At 43.9% G+C, this 22,980-nt stretch overlaps 3 protein-coding genes across 4 annotated transcripts in view; 2 read left to right on the top strand and 1 right to left on the bottom strand.

Moving 5' to 3' along the window:
• Nucleotides 1–2,296, top strand: part of vps9d1 (VPS9 domain containing 1) — a 33,781-nt gene extending 31,485 nt beyond the window's left edge. Inside the window, exon 17 of the mRNA XM_063477560.1 lies at nucleotides 458–2,296. The gene's annotated coding sequence lies outside the window, so the exon portion shown is untranslated. The remainder of the gene's footprint in view (nucleotides 1–457) is intronic.
• Nucleotides 2,297–9,513: 7,217 nt separating this feature from the next.
• On the bottom strand, nucleotides 9,514–16,732 carry si:dkey-238o13.4 (uncharacterized protein LOC560780 homolog). The gene is made up of 6 exons (XM_063477559.1): nucleotides 16,545–16,732; nucleotides 15,244–15,351; nucleotides 12,852–12,991; nucleotides 12,624–12,720; nucleotides 11,900–12,024; nucleotides 9,514–10,981 (listed from the first exon to the last, which is right to left on the bottom strand). Exons 1-6 carry the CDS (start codon nucleotides 16,627–16,629, stop codon nucleotides 10,805–10,807), a joined length of 732 nt encoding a protein of 243 aa, XP_063333629.1. The 5' UTR covers nucleotides 16,630–16,732; the 3' UTR covers nucleotides 9,514–10,804.
• An 857-nt stretch (nucleotides 16,733–17,589) lies between these two features.
• On the top strand, nucleotides 17,590–22,979 carry spata2l (spermatogenesis associated 2-like). 2 transcript variants are annotated; one of them, XM_063477557.1, is made up of 4 exons: nucleotides 17,590–18,008; nucleotides 19,194–19,543; nucleotides 19,626–19,919; nucleotides 20,219–22,979. In XM_063477557.1, the coding sequence occupies exons 2-4, from the start codon at nucleotides 19,196–19,198 to the stop codon at nucleotides 21,113–21,115; spliced, it is 1,539 nt and encodes a 512-aa protein (XP_063333627.1). In that variant the 5' UTR covers nucleotides 17,590–18,008; nucleotides 19,194–19,195; the 3' UTR covers nucleotides 21,116–22,979. The 2 variants fall into 2 exon arrangements, with proteins under 2 accessions (XP_063333627.1, XP_063333628.1); XM_063477558.1 differs by lacking the exon at nucleotides 17,590–18,008 and adding an exon at nucleotides 18,033–18,487.
• The last annotated feature ends 1 nt before the right edge of the window (nucleotide 22,980 follows it).

The raw sequence follows: 22,980 nt of genomic DNA, 5'->3' as shown, positions 1-22,980 counted from the left end.
CCTGGTTGTTTCCAGTCACTGTGTTTGGAGGAGTCGGCTGCGCCCCTGATGAAAGTCTCATGATGAAAGCAACAAAACAAGTTTCATTTATTAGCTCATCAGTGTGAAAGATGAATACTAGTTTATGTTTCCTTGTGTTTTTTAATGTGTATATTTAAGCTTTGTAGCTTTGTCTTTTGGACATGACAATTAGAGACATTTTAAAAGAGTTGTATTTTAATCTAACCCTACCCTGAAAGTACTCACCGCTGACCTGGTTGGTGTTCAGAGGGTGTATTATGAATTTTGGTAATACCCACCACCACCCCAACCCCCTGCAAGATGGGATACTTGTTTCCTTTATCTTCTTCAATAAGATCAGGGAGGATACAGAAATGGCCACATGCAGCTCATGTAGTGTAGATATTATATTTTCAAATGTATTGCCAGTAAAATCTTTCCCCACTGTGTGTTGTAGGCTGCTGCACATCCTTCTGTTCACCCCGTGACCCCTGCTGCAGTACATAAAGGCTCCAGCTGAACCTGCAGCTCCCTGAAACTGCATATGCATATTTTCTTGCACACATACAGACGTACGTTACATTTAACCAACCAGAGGGACTAAACTGGTGTCGGTGAGCCTTTTTGACCCCATCAGCGCCTGCTTTGGGACCTGTGTTGTGTTTTCAGAGTGGTTGAAGTTGGACTTATCCAAGGATTGCTGTGTTTGCTGTCCAGACTTCTTCGGACACACCTTTCTCTGCAGAAAGGATTGAACTACCACTTCTCTCCATCTCAAATGTTTTTGACCTTTTCGTGTCCGCGACCTGAGCGCGGCACGATGACCGCTTCCCTGCAGGGACTGACAGGCTCCTCCAACTATGTCTGAGGCAAATGCTGTAACAGAAAGCAAATATTCATGTGTTAACATGTTACTGAGAATAATTAGCGTGGGCTTCATTTACTCTCTCCAGCCGATGAAAGAAAACAGAGTTGCTAATGCTAATTTCCACCTTTAGTGGCACCAGTTGGACTGATTGTTGCTCTATTTCAATTATGTAGTTATTAAAATGCAGTTTAATGAGAGCAGTTGCTGTTTGTAGCTCACATTCCAGTTATGCATGAATGACTTTAACTTCAGATTTCTTAAACGCATCGACTTACAAGTCCCCAGCACAGCTGCACGTTGGTGTTTCAGCTTCCTCTGCTTCCAGAGGGGAGGGGCTGAACGAGCATTTTTCCACAGGAGGCTTGGAGTGAAGTGATGTTTACATACAGTAAGACGAATAAAACTGTCGCATCGGCATCAAAGAAAAGCAGTGTGACTGGGGCTTTATGAGGAAAAGGGATAAGGTGTCAAAACTTAATCACCTGATTCAGGAAACGATTAAAATGTGAAGGAGTTTGATTTTAAAAGCACTACTGAAGTTTACAGTGTGGGGTGTGCGTGCTTAGACTGAGATTTGGAAAGTCATCTGTTCTAGAGAAACTGTTTTTAAAGAAATAACGCACATTTGTAATTTTTGAATGCTTGTGTGTGTTTTTGAGGCATTCGGAGGTGAGGTTGTGTTGGATGTTCAGATGGACTCGGTTATTGGTGGAGATGTAGTGGAGGAGGAGCGCTGCAGTGTTTAGGTTGGGTTTTACTAACTGCAGGCACTCGGGTTGCTTTTCTCCTCATGTGGATGTTTTCCTGGACACCAGGTCACAGGGACTGCACACTCACATAATCCAGGTTATTTCATAGCTTTTTTTGTATCTTCATAGAGTTTTAAACCTTATTTTGACTCATTCCTCCCTTCACATCTACACATATTGGATACTTGTCTTTTCTCTGGAAGTTGAGTCTTTAGTGCTGGGATGAGAATCAGTTGGGTCCACTTTCTTTTCTTCTTTAGATTAATTTCCTGCAAATTTGGTGGAAACCGGTAGCTCTTTAAATCTCAGAAATCCTCAGTGCATGTCAAATAATGTGAGCTACACTTCAGCTGTTTGAATCATTTACACTTCAGTTTACTGGTTGTATCTTCTTTTTCTTTTTTTTTTTTTCCTTTTTTGTATCCATCCAAAACATGTGAAAAGAGCTTTTTTGGGGGGGAATTTACTACTGCCTACAATTTCTGACAATTACATAAAGACTTGCCTGTGTAACGTTTACATAATTAATAAAAATGTCAGAATGTGTTTTGTAAAGACGACTAAGGCGTCAATTTAATGTAAATGATTTATTGTCCACTGAGTCGCGGTTTTATTGAACTGTTGTACTGTGAAACTTTAAAAATGATGAATGTGTTGGACAAATTAGACAATAAAGAGAAGAAATGTTGATTTGTTTTGTTTCCTTTTCTTTTTTGTCCCTGTAGAGGGAAAAATAAACTTCAAATGAAATGGTCAAAATGCGTTTGATGACTTTGAGTGGTCGTCATGATACCCCGAGCCTAGCAATGATGTCAGTCGGACGAGTGAAACTTCCCTTTCTGTCAGTGTAAAGATGTTTGACTGTGTATTAATACAACATGTTGAAATTGTTGAAGTAAAATTTCAAAAGCTCCGAAATGTGTAAAATTTCAGGAGAAGCTGTAAAACTTGCAGTTCCTCTGATGACCACCAGAAGCAAGTCAGTTTCACATGTTCAAGTATCCAAGTTTACAACTTTAACCCTTTATTGACCATGGGCCCACCGGCGGGCCCATTTTACAGGTAAATTTGAAGGGCCGGTCAATAAAGGGTTAATAAGTACATTTGCAGTCTGATAGAAAAGAACCTCTCTGGAGTTTATTCATTTAGAAGCGTTACTGGCGCGTCGTCTTAAGCAGGTGTCTGCTCGGCCTCACCAAACGGCTTCTTTACCACATTTATGCTGTTTTTGCTTTCATATCACTAATGTAGCTGTGTGCTACAGACTATCCACAATGTTTGTGCTACGTTTCAGTTTCAGTGGCTTAAATTCCAGTAATTCATTGGTCTGCCACTTTTTTTTTCTTTTTTTTTGCGCAGCTTTTTTTGCAATCAGCACATTTTTTCCAAGACGAACCCGATAAATTCTCTATAGGCTCCTCTTGCTACAGTTAAGCACCTTATGGCTGAGAAATTTGTTTAACTGGTTAAATATTAACTCAAAAATAATTACAGGATTTTTTTTTTTTTTTTAAGTACAGCAACAAATTAAACTTCTGGGATATTGATCTGGTCAGTTAAGGGGCTTAATCAGTTTCAGCTGCTTCAAAGTTACTGAAGATAACAATGAGACAACCCTGAAACATGGCTGGTTTTCCAGGAGGAGGACACTGTTTTTCACTAGTTTTGCAGTAGTATAAGGCTAGTGCCACTGCGGTTAGCATGAGGTGTAGGTATCGGGATGAAAAATACTTGGAGCTATTTTCGGGCCGTGCAGTGGGTCCTGGCTGAGGCCCAACAATGCCCGGCCTCACGTGGAGAGAGTATGCAGGCAGTTTGTGGAGGGTGAAGGAATTAAAACCGTTGACTGGCCCCCACTCTCCCTGACCTTAATCCAATAAAACACCTCTGGGACGTTAGCTTTCAGTCAGTCCAACACTCAGGTTGCACCTCAGCTCAGTGATGCCCTGGTCCAGACCTGAGAGGTGATCCCCCAGGATACCATCAGTCTCCTTATTAGGAGCATGCCCTGGCATGCATGCAAGCATGCCAGGGTCATTTTGAGTTGCTGCAATTGCATGTTGGCAAAATGGACTAGCCTACCTACCACATCTTTTTTTACTTTATCTTTGAATTCTGGGCCCTCTGTAGGGTTGATAATTTTCATTTCCATCAAATGATGTGGCATCTGCTCATCCCTAACACATTATCGAGTCCATATCAGTAAAGATGGCCAGCATGATTTTTTTCATCTCTTAAAATGTTCCTTTAACTTTTATAAGCAGTGTGCATGAGCTCAGATGATTATCACAGCACCGTTTGCCTGGTTCAAAGTGTAGTTGAAAGATCAGTGTATTTTCATACATCTGGTCTATTGATCATCGTGCAGGAGAGTTTCCTGCTTTTGCAATTTAAAAAAAGAAGCCATATGGAGGTTGGTAACCTCTAATTAGTGATCCGTGAATCAGTGATACATCCTGGAAGATGTCTGGTCTTTATTAACAGAGGGAAACAAAAGTCACCCAGTGGTAATTGGAGCTGATGTGTTTTTCCTAGTTTGGTTTTTAAGTCGCTCGGCTGTCCGGGTGTCTGTGTGAGGATGAACCCTCGATCGAGCAGGAGGATGTGATGGGCACATGGCTGAATAACAGCAGAAGCCTGTAAACTCAAGGAAAAAACAACATGCCACTCCGAATCAGAGGCCGCTGCAGCACCCAGCATGCCCTCCATCCTCGCTCCGTGTTTTTTTGTCCCTTTTCCAGTTCATTTACAGGGTTGAACCCCCCCCCCCCCCCCAACACCACCACAGAGCACCAATACATCCAGCTTCATCACTGAGACTTGAATGTTTTATTTTTGAAGTGTTTTGTGTGCACACAGTTCATCATGATACCATCTATAACTGACATTCCTCCTGTCTAAATCAGCACCGCCCGTTTACACGATTGGACCCAGGACAAGTGGCTCATCACTTACGCTGCTGCATGAACCTAAGCGCATGCACTCGCTTTAACACTTTTCTCTCTTGCCGGTGTTCTGCTGTTTTCGCTCTCACTGAAGGTGTGGGGAACATTAAGATCAGAGCAGCATTTACAAGAACAGCAGTGTTACACACATCTTGTCTGAAAAAGTTTGAACCTTTTGGGGATTTTGTTCCCATGAAGAGCAAACAAACACGACTGATGTGTGTCAGCATAAATGTAGCTGAAACGTGTCTAGCTAAAAGGGAGACGTTAGTGCTTTTCCTTTTTCTGCACCCTTCCCTGGTTAACTAACATTGTTGGTGGTGGAATAACTAAAGTATGTGTGATAGAAAAAGTGAAATTATTTATTAGACCATTTTAAAGTGTCCAGATTAAAGAAGGTAAATGATAAACCAGGGTCGAATGTCAGGGAGGCTTTCAGACCAAGAAAAGAGAGGACTGCCTGTGCATGTCGAGGGCTGGATGTTACGGGACTACTCTCTTCTTCTTTTAGCTGCTCACCTTCCTCCTTCTCACCCTATCCCAGCTTCCTCGTCCATCACGCTCTGCACGGCCTCCTTCACTGCATCCATAAATCTTCTCTGAGGTCTTCCTCTTTTTGTCCTCCTCCCTGGCAGCTCCATCTTCAACCACTGTCCCTCCTCTGCACATGTCCAAACCATCTCAGCTTCGCCTCTCTAACTTTGTCTCCAAACTGCTCGGCCTGAGCCGTCCCTCTGATATTCTCATTTCTAATCTGCTCACTTCCACTATAAAGAATAAAAAAATCAGGACATGAATCGTAACCTTTACTCTGCAACTCAACAAGACAACAAGGGCAGCGAGCTCCTCGGCTCCTTGATGAAACAATTTGATAAAACAAGTTGAGTCAACCCCGTAAAGAGTGCCAAAGGCTTCAGCAAATAAATATGTTTTAAGAAGAGTTTTAAACGCAGAAAGAGAAGAGGCCTAACGTGCACGGGCAGATCTTTCCACAACTTTGGAGCAGCTACAGCAAAAGCACGGTCACCTCTAAATTTATACTTAGTTTTTGGTAATGTGGGGGTAATGTGCTCAGACTTGATGTGCTAAAGCATTTTGCACAACCTGCAGACGCCTAATGGACGCATCTCTAACCCCACAATAAAGTGCGTTACAATAATCCAGCCTAGATGTAACAAAGGCATGGATTACTGTCTCAAAAAGCTGCTTTGATAAGATGGGCTTTATTTTGTCGTATTGCCTTAAATGAAAAAAGCGAGATCTTACAACAGCTCTGGCCTGGCTTTCAAGTTTATATAAGTTCAGATTTCACCATAAAAATCCCAAACTTGAACAGGAGCCACAAAACAAGAATCCCAAAACATAACCAGGTCCAGGGACCGTCACACCTTGAGTCAAAGTGCGATGGTCCCAAAGCAAAAGATTTTCTCGTGTGAATGTTTTACTGAGTGAAAACTCGTCCTGATACAAATCTGGGTCTAAGTGACTCCACCAAACACGGCTGCTGTCACGAGATGTTCTCTCAGTCTGTTGTCACGCTGTAAACCACTTTAACAATCCACATTTTGAACCAATGAGTTCATAATGGAGACGGTTAGTATGAAGCGCTGGCGTACAGCCGTGTTTACGAGCCGCGCTGCAGCGTCTGTGTCCTGCTGCTGCTGGGGAGCACGCTCCGGTGGAGATAGCACGACTCTGCTCCCCTCACCTCAAAGCTGGCCGTCGATACGACACGAGCCTCTGCAGTGAGTAAACCGATATTAATCACTTCCAAAGTATCGAGCATGCTGACAGCTGTTGTTGCACAGACACTGTGTTTATGGGCTGGTGACTTCTCTGACCCTGTTTTCCACAGTGCCTCCTCAGGCAGGGAGAGATGATATGTCAGGAGGGAAAAACCTGCCTCTCCAGCTAACCTACCAGCCTATGGTGTCGCCCCATGAGTCAACATGCGGTGTCGGTTTGTCAAAAATGGAAAGTTGCAGCGCCGCTTCGGTGAGGTCTTGCCGCTCTCACGAAAGGCAGAGCAGCGCGCTGCCAAGATCGAGGCTTGTTTTTAACTTCTGATATAAAATTTTAATTCCTCTCGTCTCAGCCGCTCCAGTGTTTAATCAGAAGCAGATGGGAAATTTGACACACGCCACCAAACTGCTTTTCTGGAACCGTTTATCCTGCTCAGCTCAGCACTATCGAAATAAATCTATTTATCCGGCATTTATCATTCAAACATTTTTATCCTCAAAAATGCAAATGACAGTGTGGACTGGTGCTTTTCTGCTCTAGCTGAGCACTCAGAGGGCTTTTTACTAAAGCAAGCTCACCCATTCACTGAAGTGCTTCTACACCACACACTCTCGGGGATTCATCAGTGACTGTGTTTACAACAGGAACCGGGGATTGAACCACCGCCCTTTCACTTAGTACCTGCTCTACTTCCTGCACCACAGCCAAAAAATAAAAATCCTGCAAATACTGCAGCGTGTTCTGGTTTATAGCACATCCTCTGACAGTGAAAGCGTTGGATGGGCTGTGATTTCATGTGCCCTTGAGAAGGGAAGACTTTCCGACTTGACTCGAGGATAAGAACGTTGGTGGTGGATGGATGATGAGTTGTGGACCATGAACTCCTCTGTAAGTATTCAGGAGTCCAATGTGAGGCCATCTGTCCCACAGCTAAAGCTTGGAGCAAACTGAAGAAAAGAATCAAGGTGCTGCAGTCAGAGTCCAGACCTCGACCTGACCTGACTGAGATGCTGTGGCCGGACCTTCAGAGAGCTGTGCATAGATTAATGTCCCCAAACCTGAGTGAACTTAAGCAAGAGGTCTCATCATGAACCAAATGATTGCCACTAAAAGTGGTTCAGCTCCAACGCTGAAATATCTCCTTCGTTAAATTTCCTCATTTCGTCTAATCTTTACACCCACATTTCCATTCTGCCCGCTCCTCAGTCCAGAAGACTGTGGCCCCTAAAACAAAAGCCAGTTTTCTTCTTCTATTAGATTGACGTGAATCACCGGCAGAGCAAACATGGCCGTTTGTGTGGGCGTATTTGACCGTTTTTGTCCTTTTCAGAAGGGAGAGAAAAGCAGGGAGCTAGAAGAGGAGATGGGGCCCAATGAGTTTCCCTTTGCTTAATTATAATTTGGCCTAATTGGGCCGTCAGCCGACAAGTTCATAACAAAAACTGTGGCGCGCTGGCTCCCCGCCCCCTCCAGAGGCTACTACTACCCTACTCTCACTTTCCTCTCTCTGCTTCCTGGTCCAGTCCCAGTTATCCTTGGTAAAAATCTGTTTGCATGAGAAGTTTACATTCTCGAGCCAGCATGTCTGCGTGACGACATACAAGACAACAATGCCCTCTCGCAATCCGCTGTTTATTTAAGGGACACACTGTCTGGAATAATGGCTGGCAGATAAAGGGGCCCACAGGGGGTCGAGCTGGTGCTTGTGAACGGGACAGAGAGTCACGCTAGGCCTGATGTAAATATGTCCAGGCTGCCCCACCCTAGCATCAACTCAAATGCTTTGAAGTATTTGCAGACTTCAGTTTGCTCACTTACAAAAGACATGAACAGTCTCTAAATGTTATGGTAGTTTCATTTTAATGGACAGAGGCAGAATATCGACCCAAAAATGCTGAAAGGCACATTACATAAAGTTTTTCATGCTTTCAGATCATGCCACGGTTCTGGCTCCCACAGAGTGTGTTCGTGTGGAAATCAGTTACAGATTCTCCTGATCTCAGCTTCTTAGATGTAGAAAGCACACCTTTGCACAGAATCTTCCATTCCCACCTTCCCACCACCGTGGAACCTCCTCAGCCAGGACACTGAAGATGGTCATGGATGGGTGTTCTGGTATGAAGCACATTAGGGTCATGGAGTGGACTAACCAGTCTCCAGACCTCTATCCTTTCACAAATCTGTGGAAGAAGCTGAAAGGTTGAGTCGCCAAGCAGCAGCCAAAGAAACCTGAAGGATTTAGAGTTTCTGTATAGAGGAGTGCACCAAACTCCCTCCTGAGATGTGTACCGACCTGCCCCCACTACAAGAAACAAATCTTAACACTGCGCTTGCCAACAATGGTTTTTCCAACAAGTACTAAGACAGGTTTTCTTTATTTAACTGAGTGACATGAATGAAACTTTTGGTTGATATTCTGTGTCTGTAAATTAAAATGAAAAAATATTCTTTTCTGCTCATTTTTTTTTGTCTCTGGCAGTTTTGTTAACAGTATTGACAATTAGATGAGAGTTAAGAGTAAGAGGGGAGAATAAGAAAGACACTGGACACAGGAAGTCACTTTTGTTTTTAGTTTTGCACTGACAAATCTAAATGAGAGGTTTTTGGATCGACACAAACATTTGTGATGTCGAGCCAGTTAAAACGAATAAACCAGACGGGTGTGATGCCATCTCACCGATCATGGTGGACAAATGTGAAAAATGCTGCCTTAAACCTCTGAGGTCTAAACTCATCATCGTTGATGAGTCCAACCCCAGGCTTAAACCTGGTTTGTTTTACTTACTTTACTGATTTCACCCAAGTCAGGGTTCAAAGAAAATACCAACTGTAACCAACAGAAAGTGTCAGAAACTATTCATGATATTCCGCAAGAAGTCTGTTCAGGTCTTCTATCTTTCGTCTACGATGATTTGGTTCATGGGAGGCTTTAACCTATCCCAGCTGACACTGGACAGGAGGTGGGTACACCCTGAACTCCATATAATGACTAACAGTGAGTAAGAGGCAACCACAGGTCACACCTACAGCAGTTTACAATAACTAAAACTTGCTGTACATGTCTTTGGACTATGGGGTGAACCGGAGAGTTCGGATAAGCAGAACACTCTACAAGCCACAATGCTAACCAGTGCTGAGGGAAGTTTTCTAGGGAACACCGCACCTCTGAGCAGTGATACACCTGAAAAAAAGTACACAGGGTCAGCAGTATTGTCTATATCTTGTTTATTTGTGTTTGTAAAACGTTATTTTTGCATAAGCGCTACAAAGAGGCTGAAATGGCTCAAGCTGCTGAATCTGTAACCAGGCAAATGTCGCAATTTTCATCCAGTTTAGCTGCTATACTTCGATCGAAGCGCTGGCTGGATCATCTGACTGTATCTGAGCTTTCCAAAACCAACAGTCTGACATGTTGTATGAACTTGCTCATTTAAAGCACGCTGCAAACAAAGTGTCTCCTGGATGATCTAAAAGCTTCTGAAATGATTTACAGAGGTGGCAAAAAGATGTGGGATGTAACTTTCTCTCACTCCTTTAAAACAAATCCAGAAACTTCACAGAGTGAAGTGCGATTACACCAGCGGGAAACACTGAAGCTCTCAGAGAAGCGAGAGGGAGGGAGGAAGTGGATGCAGCAATGGTAAACTTTTAACTCCACCACTGGGATCATGTAGCAACACGTTCTCTTTAGTCGTGGATGATAAATTTCAAGCATACTGAACTCCTAAAGTCTGTCAAGATACATGCACAGCTGAAGTGTGAGAGTTTGTTCTCTTCAGCTTTTTAACTGCACCGGGAGATGCCTCGTGGTGTTGCCATGGAAACACAGTTACATTTAGTGCTTCTTTGAGGCCCGGCGACCTCGTTGAAGACAAAGAAGATTTTTGTCTTGCGCTATTTGCATGTTTGCGTCGATTTCCTAAGAGCTATGTTTGGACATTGGGGTTTTGTTGGTAGTAACAGCCACCTGTCTGAGTGCATGCTGCTGTAGAACTAGCTTATTAAAACATTATTCTGTTAAACTCATAGTGGTCAAAACTTCCACTGAGTACAGTCTATGTCTGTAGATATATTTACATTTTGGACCAGTTGTTGGGATCTTGGCTAACTTGACTACAGTCGTTATCAATGTGAAGTCATTATTTACCTGCTTGGCCTTAAGACGTCTACTTATACCAAAAATATTTAGCAGAATGAGCTGTCTATCACGTCTTCTGTTGATGCGGCTGGCAGAACAGACTATGTAACAACGCACAGAAACAGATAATAGGGAGAAGGTGTTGGTTTTCTTACATATCCCATAAAAAGCACATGCTGAGAGAAAACTTGCTAACGATGTGAGAACAGGCAGGAAAATATGCAACGGCTAGCATGGATGGGTTTCAGAGTTGTATGACAGGAAATCAAAGGAGACTATTTCTGGAGAGTGCAGGAGAAGAAGCAGTGCGATCCTGTGCAGGTGAGGCTGGAGGAAGGTGGGGTCTTTTTTTTTTTGGAGTCTAAAGGTTCCTCTCCAGAAGGACGCTCTTTAAGTCTGCAGGGCAGTTGATGGTGAAAACGTTGTGGGCGGTGTTTCGTCTTTCGATCAGGGCGGCAACAGCCTCACCCAGGTCCAGATGATTGAGGAAGCCGGGCGCCATGTGATCAGGAGTGGCTACACCTGTGTTAATCTTCACCTGTCAGAAGAGAAGAGGAGAGGGGCTGAATGCAATAGAGGGATGACTGTAGGATGTAGAGCAGGTCGTCTACTTATGTCGGGGTTTGTGCTTCGAGCTTTGGCTCCTCCTGTTCTCATAAAACAGGTTTCAACCTCTGAGCTAAAGCTGTGGTGAGATTAATCAGCGTCCTGTGAGGAAGCACTGGTAGTAAGATCAAGTTTTAGCTGTGAAATGGGTCATCCAATCATCTCACAACTACTAAGTCCCTGTCCACTTCTCAACAGTTTCCAAAGGCGATTTCTGAGATGTACGAAAACATGTACGATGTGCGAAAACATCAGGTTCACAGGCATCGTGGAGGTAGAGACGAGCAGTTCATCTAGTTTGCCAGGCGTAATTAAAAGATCAACTTCTCTGATCTTATACAGGAGATCAGGTAAAGTTTTGATTAATAAGGGCTGATTTCATCAAAGTTGTTTTTCTATCAGCCAAGTTCACGAAGCTTTTTGCATATTCCTGACTAAATATGCATGTTTGCACAAAGGCAGAAATATGCACATGCACTATTTAGATAAAATGCCTGATTAACTTCTGTCATGCAAGATTACAGAATAAGGTTATGTAATGTTTGGATGTGGTGAAATGTGAGCTGGTTCTCACAAAGGCACCGAGGAAGAACTGAATCTGCATGGGTGGTAAAGTGGTGTCAGTATTACGGATTTCCCCTGAGTGAGCAAATGCCACAGAAATTCAGGGCTGCGCGTGTGAACACTAGAAAGCAGAGAGAATTACATACGTAGATGATTGTGGAGGCAGGTATGTGAATTGATCTGCAAGCTGACTTCTTTTGGTCAAGTCTAAAGGGTCATGAGTCATGTTAGCCGACTCTGTGCAGTTTATCGAAGGCTCTGCTGTGTAATCCCATTAATATCTCACCTGGTTGAGTTTGCAGGGCACCTCGGGGTACTCCTCACGCAGTACATGGCAAAAAGCCAGGGTGCTGGCAGCGCCCACTGTGAGGAAGCCTGTACCAGGCATCAGCAGCTTCTCTCCTGCTCCTCCTGTGGCAAAGCAGCAAAACACTACATAAACACACACCAGGAATGCAAGGCGAGCAGCTATCGCAGGTGACCCTGCACGAGAGGCAGGGTACACCCACGGACGCAGCGAGTCTGTCAGAGTCGGGGACATGCAGTGTGTAAAATAACATGGCAGCTGTTTTGCTGACCCCAAGTGGACAGAGAGAATAAAGAGAGAAAACCAAACAGCTCAGCCAGACTAAAAACTTCTCTGATCCTTTTGGTAAATTTGAATCTGAATCTATCGTTCCAAAGATGGTAATGCTACCATCCAGCTACCACTAACCACGTGCCCAAACAGTCTCCATGCTACCCAATCACTTCTGAGCAAAGTCACAGAGAGAGAGAAGAAGCATCGGTGAAGCAGAGCTCAGCAACGTCGCCCTGAGGTCTGGCAGATGCTACCTCAGTACTACTAGAGAGAGGTAGAACAAAGGCAAAGCAGCACTACGCCTCATCCCACTGAGCAAACACACGTCTTCACTACAGGAGAGGAGACATAGGCGACATCAGCAATACGACTGCGTTTCTCTGTAATGTGGACGTCGTGGCGACGGAGGGTGCTGTCTGCGATGCCTCACCGGTGATGAACGTATAGGTACAGTTGGAGTCGTCCCTCACCAGGGGGTAGAAGGCTTTCCATGACACAAATGTGCTGAAAAGCAACGTCTCAATTACCTGCAGATTTCACAGGAAAGAAAATATCACAGCACCCCAATGACTCCTGTAAGTGTTTACATGCTGCATGAGTTTAAAGTGAGGGAGAAGAAATTAAATAAGTATATTGGAAAGTATGTGCGTGTACTGACCCAGTGTAGATCTTTGAGGGACTGGGTGTGTGGGGGTCCTCCCTGCCACCAGCTGAAGCCCAGAGAGGAAACTATGTCGGTGACTTTCCCCACCTCCTTCAGCAGGGCCTGCTTCGCCTGCTCGGCTTCCTCCTCTGAGCCTGAAAACAGAGACGCTGGACTTCAGGAGAGGACAGGCAAACTTGTTTTCTCTAATGAATCACTGAGATCGGCATCGATATAGAACTTCAGCCCTACTGGGGAATAACAAAACTCTGATTATACATCGCAGTAGAAGATAAACACCTTCCTCACCTGCTGCTGTGATGTCATCTCAACTATCACTGAAATTTTCTTAATAATGTTTGGTGTGTTTATGGGGTGTAAGCCCTTTCCATACTGGATACTGTAAGCTTAGTGGCAAAATACAGGATCTTTTTTTTTGCACCTCCACCTAATAAATCAGCAGCTGAAAACAATAATTTGACTAAATCTGAAATTAACAAATCACCATTAATGTTCCTTTTTGCACAGGACGCACAACTTGATAGGTTACGGCAGAGGTGGACGTCGCTCCTGACTCTTATTTTCTTTAAGATGCAGTGATGTTCGTTACCCCAAGGTGCAGTCTTTTGCTAAACCCAAACAAGCAGTTGTCAGGTCAGCATTTATCTCATAGCAGGAGGAGCGCACAGATGTGCTGATGGGTAGAAGAGCTTAAAGACTGTTGAAATAATGCCACCTCCTAGAGATGAATGCATAAACAAGTCATGCATATTTGGACATTTAAATAGTTTTCCTAGACTTGACCCCGCACACCTCCACACGCAACTCAACAGCAGATTCTTTAGAAGGAAAGACTCCTGTATCGAGTGATATGTAAATCATTTGTGAGACAGTTGCTAAGATGCAGACAAATGATGACAGAAGAAATGGGAAGTTTATCACATTGTACGGTGGAGGATTTGTAGTTGAATACAAGCCCACAGACTTCTGAGACAGGAGGTCGGTTGGGTTTAATCCCCCCCCCCTCCTCTCACTACCATTGTGCAATTACAGCAGTTTGAAATGATTGATTTGTTCTACTAACAGAACAGTTAGAGTTTGGTGTCATGTCTCTAAGCTGATTATTCAGTACAAATACGAGGGGACCAACCAGCAGGCGGTGATGCAGGGCAGCACTGACATGTCAGAGGCTCAGATGGAAAATTCTGCAGCTTAAATTGGCCGCCAAACAGAGAGGGTGTGTTTGGTGTTGGACGTGAGGAGAGGCAGGCGTGTTGGTTTGCCTGAGGTTGCCTGCCTGAACTAGCTCACAGGCTTTGCACCATTACTGCTACAGACAGTCTCTATGAGCAGTTGGAGACTGTGTGAGTGAACGAGTACAGACTTTTTTACATTTTCATGCAAGCTGGACGACCTGAGTCTGAAACAAGAATTTACAACATCAGCTCCACTTGGCACAAATTTGAAGGGTCACACTGGAGTCATAGGAAATACCTAAGAGTGTGTGATGATAACAAGAACTCATTACCAGAGAGTGCACATGAACAACTATGGTAAATGTTCCTGAAGCTTTGCTTTTTTACCTGTAAAGTTCAGAATTCTAAATGATGAATTCGGTTCATGCAGCTTTAACCTGCATGAACCGAACTCTAACTTGTGGAGTGTGAACTTGCACAAGACGCTGTCTGCCCTCCATTACTGAGCAAACAGTCCAGTGGAACGTGCCAATTTGGCAATCTGGGCTTTAGTCCAAGCTGAACATGGAGACTGGAAAAGCCAGGATTGAACCACCCACCTTCTGATGAGTAGATGATCAGCTCTAACTCTCACCTATGGCCCCACAGAAAGTTAGTAATGAGGAGTGCCAGGAGGAGTGCCTGGAGTTCATTCAGGTGATGTGGCTGAAACATAAGTACTGCCTCTAGTACACCCTTATTCCTGAGCTCACTGTTAAAAAAATGGCGCAAGGAGGTTTTGAGTATTTTCTAAAGATAGCTCATACACACAAACAACCTGATACTAAGAATGATGGTAAAATGAGATTTTCTCATCAGAGTTGGTGACCATCTTGGAAATAAAAACAACCAAAACAGAAAACCGGCTTTCTGATAAAAGAGTATATGAGCCAGTTATGGTGCTTGTATCCACCTGAGAAAGATTTCCCTGCAACATTAAGTTCACTGCTGCACTACATGTGAGGGTTTCTACAGATTTAATGCAGCTCTGGTGCAGTATGTTGCCACTCCCATACTTTGCAGGCTCTCTTTTGCACATTCTGACTAAACACAGTTTGGATTTGTATTTTAAGTGTTTGCCGGGGAGGAATCAGTAATTATGCGATAAGGGCTGTGGACAAGCGCAAACAATCCTCAGAGCAGAGACGGGCAGGATAAGTAACCTGACTTACCCACATTTCCCACTATAGTGGTGAGGTTATCCTTTGTGTTGGGAGAGACAAACGATCGGAGTTTCTCCAGGCGGCTGCTGTCCCTGGAGATCACTGCAACTTTAAAACCTTGACACACAAACACACAGAGACCTTTAATACAGAGACAGTAGGATGGAGTGAACCTGTGTTGTTGTGCTGCTTCTGTCAAGGTGATCAGAAAGTGAAATCTGACCGGGATGTCGACAATAACTTACTGCTCAGTTCAAACAAAGAAGCTGTGAGCATGCAACCAATAAACTCTCATCTCAGCTTCTTCCTTCCTGGAGGCACAGAACGGTAAATACCCACAACAGATTTCAGCTTTAAGAACACAACAGAATCCAAACAGGGATGAAGCTCATGCCAAGAACTGAAATTATGCTCTTTTAACTCCCGTCATAAACTGTAATTTAGTTTAAGATGATGATGATAGGAGTTCAGATCAATTTAGATATGATTTTATGAGGCTGTGCTGATAAAACCACCCACACAGCAATCCCAGATATGACAAAGCCAAACTGTACAATGACACACACAATGACACACACACACAACTGCCTGAGAATGTTTATTCTGTCTTTACTGTTCCAAAGATTTCCTGATGGGACATGCTTTTATTGACAATGAAGCATTATTATGAGAACTCCATTGTGTCATATTGGTAACTCCCCCTAAATCTTGATTAAAGGAAGATTAAAGGAACCTGTACAGTAGGCTGAACAGCCTGTTGTTTTTGACACGTCTATGATTATTAATCCAACATTTTATTGTCAACTATAGATCATTTGTGTTGCAGTTTAGTTTTATGAGAGTCGAACGGGATTTTTGGTAGATCAGTTGTCACATTGCGCGCTCAAATTTTTTTTACCCTCATAAAAATGTGATTAGCGGACCTGTCGGTGTAGAGCGTGGCATAGAAACCCCAATACAGTGGACCGGCAGTTTTACGCACGCGGGCGGATCACTTATGGCGGGTCATTATTTAATTGTCTAATAATTCAGACACAATAAAACAACAATAATAATAAGTATAAAGTATAAATAAGTAATAATTGTTTTTATTAAAAGTGGCCATACCGCACAAAAATGCCCGTAAAGTGTTTACAGTGCGGTTTATAATGATGGAGTTCCTCACGCGTAGAAGCCAAGGGGAAAGACACCTGCGCGTAAAAACGCATAGATGTCCCAAAGATTTATCACATTTACAATTCACTGTCCTCCTCTATTTCACTCAGTTTATTTTCCCTGCCAAATGTCCTTCGAGCTACAGAGAAGCTTACCTTTATCCAGCAGTCCTTTAACGATCCCGGAGCCCACTTTTCCCGCTCCTCCGAGAGCTAACACAACCCTGTCCGAGTTCGACATGCCCACTGTAGCTGCACAGACTTGCTGGAGGATGAAGGGTAGAGGATGACTCACTCGATGCGAAGTGAAGCTGCTGGCTTGTGCAGAGCATCCTGGCCGGACCGGGATGCTTTAAAGGATCACGGGTCCGCCCTTGTCTACGGGGTCACTGAAGCCACGCCCATCCTCTGTCTCCGTGTGTATGTGTATCCTGGCACGGCTAAATTTGAAAGGACCGGTGGAGAGATTTAAATGTGGGAAGTGGGAACATGTACTGAGCGTGAGGGCACCTTTCAGGGGTGAGGCTAAATTCAGATTTGTGACCATTAATTCAGGCAGTCAGTTTATTGGCTCGGTGACCAGTTTAAGTTACTACTGAATTCAACATAATATTGCACATAATGATCTAGAAAGGTGGTAAAGCAGCACATGCTCCATGATGGGCCTGGCTGTTCATTCATAAGTACACCGCTTTATGAGTGTGCAGTCAGGTCTGCCCCGTGTGTGATGTCAGATTGTGACAAACTAAGATGGCAGCAGCAAAAACATTCATCTCAAGGCTTCACAAAAAGGTTTTTGTAAACCAGAGATTATGGTTACATCCATCTGTTATATACAATCTATGTTAATCTGAACTCTGCATCAAATGGGCTCAAAACAAACAAAACCCCGAAGGTGTTACAAGATTTTGACAGAGAATTTACAGCCATGATTGGGACATTCTGTGGCCTCTTGTCACTTTGGGTAATGAACTTGTGTTATATATTATCAGGAATTATATTTCGTTAGTGCAATACAACATGTATACGTTTCTCACAAATCTATTGCTCAGAACTAGATATGAACAGAAACACATTAAATCCGCCCTAAAAACAACCACAGAACAAATACTTTTAGAATTTATTTTTATAATGTATGGATATGTTCCCATCGCACCAGAAAAACTCTGCTAAAGAGTTTAAACTAGCTGCTCACCTGTGATCATGTCAGTAAACGTCCTCACAAAGACAGGAAGACGTGTGTTTGTGTGTCTGTGTGTGCCGTGTCAGTGGTTCGTGCAGAGGTGAGGCTGCCGCAGCAGGTGAAATGCTGCCATCTAGTGGCTGAAACTACACGCAGGAAAACTGTTGATTTAATCGATTTATTCGGTAGCACACTTTGCAGCTTCTTCCTGTTTCCACCTTTTCTGTATTTCAGCCCGTTTTTACATCACTTTTCTTTTAAAGTAATTGTTCCACTGTTTCCACCCACCTAACGGCACATCCAGGAACAACTACCAAACACACCCTGTATAAACTGGAAATCCCGTGCCACGTGACAATGTTTACGTTACCCAGATAATCGAGCAGATAGTCGTGCGGCCGGAGTCGCCAAAACAGCTGATTACGTGCCAGGAACAGGTGAGTCTGTGCGTCAGACACACGTTTTATATCGAACAAAGCCAGACTGGCCCACCTGTAGCCAGCTGCGTTACGTTAGCTTCGCATACCTACGAACATACCTTCTTCATGTTCTCTCAGTCCGAGTTTTCCTATAAATTATACCGGTTTTCTATTGCCTCGCGCTTTGGCTTAAAAACACACATTTTAAAACTTAAATCGTTACGTTTACAAGTTTATCGGGAGCGTACGTGTAATTCGGCGTGTTTTCAGAACGACATAGATGTCTTCTTAATATGAAAAATGTACATCTTCCTTGGGGAGGTTCAGCCGCTTCCTCGCACTTCCTGGGTATTTTCCCCACACAGACCGAGCCTGACATCACGCTGGAAGGTTGATAAAAGTTGATTTCGCTTTCGTCGACGGATTATATGTCGGCCGAACTGAAGAACAGCTCGGTGCCAAGCTTCCCGGCGCCACTTCACCGCAAACTGGATAAAGTAAGGAAAACAAGCCGGTTTACAATATGCGCGTGGGGGTGGGGTGCGTTCACTGTCCGGGTAGTTGGGTAACTAACGTAGCAGACGCGGCTAAGCTAATGCTAAAGTGGGGCTGTTAAAAAAAGGTTCTCGTTTTTCTCGTTGATGAGCTTGAAGTTTCCAGATGTTCCCTGAAAACACGTTAAAGTTTGGTAGATGTAAAAAAACAAAGTGAGTCAACTTATTTTCACTTATGGTAAAGTTTCACTTTCGTTATTAACATGTGCTCAAAACGAGTCGCAGCTGATACAGAGTGTGCTGTTTAATGAGGCTAAAGGTCGAAATGTTTCATATTTCCAGTGGCCACAGTTACGTCAGCATGTGCTGCAGACATAGCAGGAACCTGGAAAACACCTGTGTGTGTGTGTGTATTTAACTTTAGTCACACTGTAACTCTTTATAGTTACTAACAGAACAGAGAAATATAGTGCTTCTGATGTGGCGTTGCAACAGTCTGTGGGAGGTTCCACTTGCTGTCAATCCCTTTGGAGTGAAATGAGGTGTAATTCAATTCATAGGACACTCCCTCAGTGACATCCGTTGACAGTGGGCACTATTAGGTCGATGCACAGCAATAAGAAAAAAAATGAATTAAAAAAAGTGTGACTCAGTTATTAGGATCATCTTGGTTTATTTTTGTCTCTCTCTCTTAATAAATGGATGAAAGAGATGAGCTTCTCCCGGAAGAGAGACGTAGATCTCATGGGCGCCTACGATCGCAGTTTGGAGCGCCAAATCTTGGAACAGGGCTCGAGCCTGCCGTGCAGAGATGAGGAGCTGTGGAGGAAGGTGGAGGGACTTATGAAGGAGGGAAATGCTCAGGAGATCCACTGCCTGGGTGTGGATCCACTGAGGGTGATGGAGGAGTCGCTCAAGGCAGTCACAGCAGCAGGATGGAGCAGACAAGTTGGAACCAGAGGAGGCCTGCAAGGCCTGGCCAAAGCTTTTGAGGTGCTGGAGCAAGCAGCCTTGAACCTGTACCTGGGTCCCTGGAGGAAGGAGTACACTGTAATCCAGGTGGGCCAGAAGGAGAAAAAAGTTCACGTGTTCAGTTAAAATAATCAAATCTGATTTTAAAGTTTTACATTTTGTGTCCCAGATGTACTCCGGCACGTTCACGCACTACATCACCCCGGTGCTGTCGACGGCTCAGATCGAGAACCTGTTCAACCTGTTAGGGTACGAGCTCAGCGCGTCATCATCTGAGCAGCTCAATCTCCAGACGCACAGAGTGAACTCCACCTCTTCGGATACCCTCCTTCGTTTGTGTTGCGCCTTCTTCCTGGCCCGCTGCGAGTGCCACTTTCTTACAACAGCGCTGGGGAAGCACTGCGGCGACACCCAGTGGGAGCTGAGCGCAGTGATGGAGAGGCAGCGAGGAAACGGCCTGCAGGTATGTGACACTGATGCTGAGATCTTTTGTTTTTTTTGTCAGCCTTGGTGCAGCCAATCGCTTCATTGTCTGCCTCAAACAAGCTGTTTTTAACTTTCACCCTTTAAAATCTTAGAAAACATTCCTCACTAACCCACCAATCTTGCTTTGTAGTACTATGTTTGGTCCAGGAGGGTGTACTGTGAGGCAAAATGTTTAGCAAAGAAAACGTGTCAATCGTATTTCTTCTTCCTGCTAACAAATGCAACAGTAGGATATAAAATACCTTAATTGACTTTATTACTTATATCTCCCTACAGGTTGCTGTGGAGAACACCAAGAAGATGCTGGAAGTTGGCGAGGCCCTAATGGAGCAGCCCGATGGAGACGTGGATCTGTACTCCGATCCGGTTAATGAAGGGGACCCGCAGATGGTTGTCAACAATGACCAGAGTCCCTGCTCATTAATCTGGATGACAGCGGACAATGTATCGCCCACCACTGTCAAAACACACAGCAACGGAACAACAGCATCATTCCCACCGCGAGAGCCACTCACCAGCAGAAACTCCTCGGACAGCAAGAGGCCAAGCTGGCGTTCCCCTGGTGCTACGAGGCTGGGTGAAACAAACTCTGAGCCTCAAAGTCTGCAGGTAGATCCAATCGAGGCTCTGAAGAGCGAGGATGGCGACTACAACCTCTGCAGATGTGTCCAGAACTCAGATTCTTGTTCTTACTGCTCTGAATGCAAAACCCTGCACGATGAGACCTGTGCGGTCCTTAAGATTTGCAGAAAGAATGTCCACAACGTGAAACAAGTGAAGAAAATGCAGAGTGGAGGCCTCAGATCACCCACTCTCACTGGCAGCAGTGCAGCAGTGAGCTCCTTACCTCTGAGTGAAGACCCCTCATCAATAATTGCACTCCCTCCTGCCATCGCCTACCACGAATGCTGCAATCTCAACAATCCAGACCCTCAGATCCTGTGCCACGAGTGCAGAGTCTTCCACTTGAAATCCTGCAACGTGGCGAAATCCTGCCAGTCACTCCATCGCAGCACACAGCTGGGAAAGTGCTCCTCCTGTGATAAGTGGTGCTCCAGAAAGCCTCTGGTCCTGTGCAGATACTGTGGAAACGAATATTGTAGTGCCTGTTGGTTCAGAAATCCGCTTACATGCAGCTGCGGCCAAACATTTGACCAGTCAACATCTGTGTGATAAAGGTCTGAAAAGCTTTGCACTTACGAGATGCATTTAGCAAAAGTTACGGTGCCTTAAATCTGCGTACTGGAACTGAAAACGCTGCCTTGAAGTTCTGCCATTGTGCCATTTATTTGATATTTGCATGTAGCCTCTGTGTGGTGTGGTTTTGTGCTCGCAGGTCGCTTTGCGGTAACTTGTGAACAAAAGCAAATGTGTTTTATGTTTGTGTCCTGCAGCAGACTGCAGTAAAAGGGTCAATGTGCCATTAAAGTGTATGTGTGGTAAACGTGTGTTACATGGGATGAATTGGCTTGATCACCGCGGTGTGGTGGGTATGATTTAATATAAAATGTGCAGAAAATCAGTCACAGCATTTAAAATGTAATTGCTTCATAACTAACACTAAGAACCTTCATTTTCTGTATTAGAGAAGTTTTCAAATATTACTTTTTTGGCATGTTATGTGGCTTTCCTCATTCTTTTTTTCTTTTTTTTTGTTGTAATTTGCTGTGAAAGGTGAAAACAGCTGAAACTGACAATTACTGTAACTATGAAGTTATTTTCTCGAGTAGTCATTTGGCCGCGTGCTGAAATCAGTGCTTGTTTTTGCCTTTAAGGTGACTTCACTGTTGTCTAAAGCACATTTTCCGAAATGTCAGTGGCAGCTGGAAGCTTTGTTTTCCTAGCTTTTCCACTGTCGCCTTAATGCAACATCTCAGGAACACTTTAAGGGAGTCTTTCCACATTTAGGACAAACATTTGTTTACACCAAATGATTTGTCAAACTGCATTGTACTCTGCTAATCCTGCAATGTAGTCTGACATGCACCCTTCCCAGAAATGTAGCTGCACGGCCCGGCAGCGCCGACCTCGGCGGCGGTCATGGGTCTGTGTGATATTCATACACGGTGCAAAAACAATATCACGATTAGCAAAAGGATAACACTTCTTTCTGTAAAAACCTTCTGCAACCACCTGGTGTCAGCCTTCTACCAAAAACTTTTCCTGCAGTAATTCACTGAGCGTTACGTTTACTTCTGTTTGAAATGAATTTGTGTTGCTGTCTTTAAAGACATCTTGTAACTAATCTGAGTCTCTCTGTTTTTTATAACCGTTCCTGCTGTTGTACTGTGACAGATGCTGCATTAGCACATAGTTACTAATGTTAGAATATCTCATGATGACTGAGGGCAGATTGGACTTTCTGCATCATCTCGTGGTTCAAAGTGATATTATATTTATTTGTTATTGGGGCTTTTTGGAACCAAAAATGTTCATATTTGGACAAAGATCAAAGTAGCCAGGGCTTGATGCTGCTTAGTCCTTTTTCAGGTGCTCAAGCACCCCCAAATGTCTTCACAGCACACTTAAATAAACTATAGATATAGTAGTAATAATGTTTTTTAGGATCATTTTTTCTGATATTATATTTTGCTAACTCATCTACAGCAGGCAGGATTGTCCAGTGTTGCTGATGTCATGATGTTACAGTGCACGCACAGAGGTGCCACTGCTTTAACAGCAGATGACATCATAATATGGATTGACTCGTTTTTGGAACCAGCCCCCAGTGGCCATTAGAGGAACTTCTGGCATTTACTCACATTTACTTTTAAATTTTTAAATGCCTGAGAATGAAGTTGAACACAGTCAGGCTTTCTTTGCCTTAGCTGGCTCAACAAAACCTAAAACCTCAGTTTGAGATATGAAGAAAAAAAAACACAATGGTTAGCCACTTTGCTAAGTTAGCCTTTTTGTTTCGGGTTTGGTGCGTGCGCAAATAACGGGCAGTATCGAGGGGTCATGTGACTCCTCCCTCCACAAAATGATCCTTGTGAGTGTCCCCTACTCCAAACAGGGATGTTGTCAGAAAATAAAAA

Source organism: Pelmatolapia mariae, linkage group LG7 (assembly GCF_036321145.2).
Source record: "Pelmatolapia mariae isolate MD_Pm_ZW linkage group LG7, Pm_UMD_F_2, whole genome shotgun sequence".
In the NCBI taxonomy this organism is placed as follows: domain Eukaryota; kingdom Metazoa; phylum Chordata; class Actinopteri; order Cichliformes; family Cichlidae; genus Pelmatolapia; species Pelmatolapia mariae.
The sequence above is the reverse complement of the archived record's forward strand: the minus strand, read 5'-3'. Positions and strand labels throughout refer to the sequence as shown.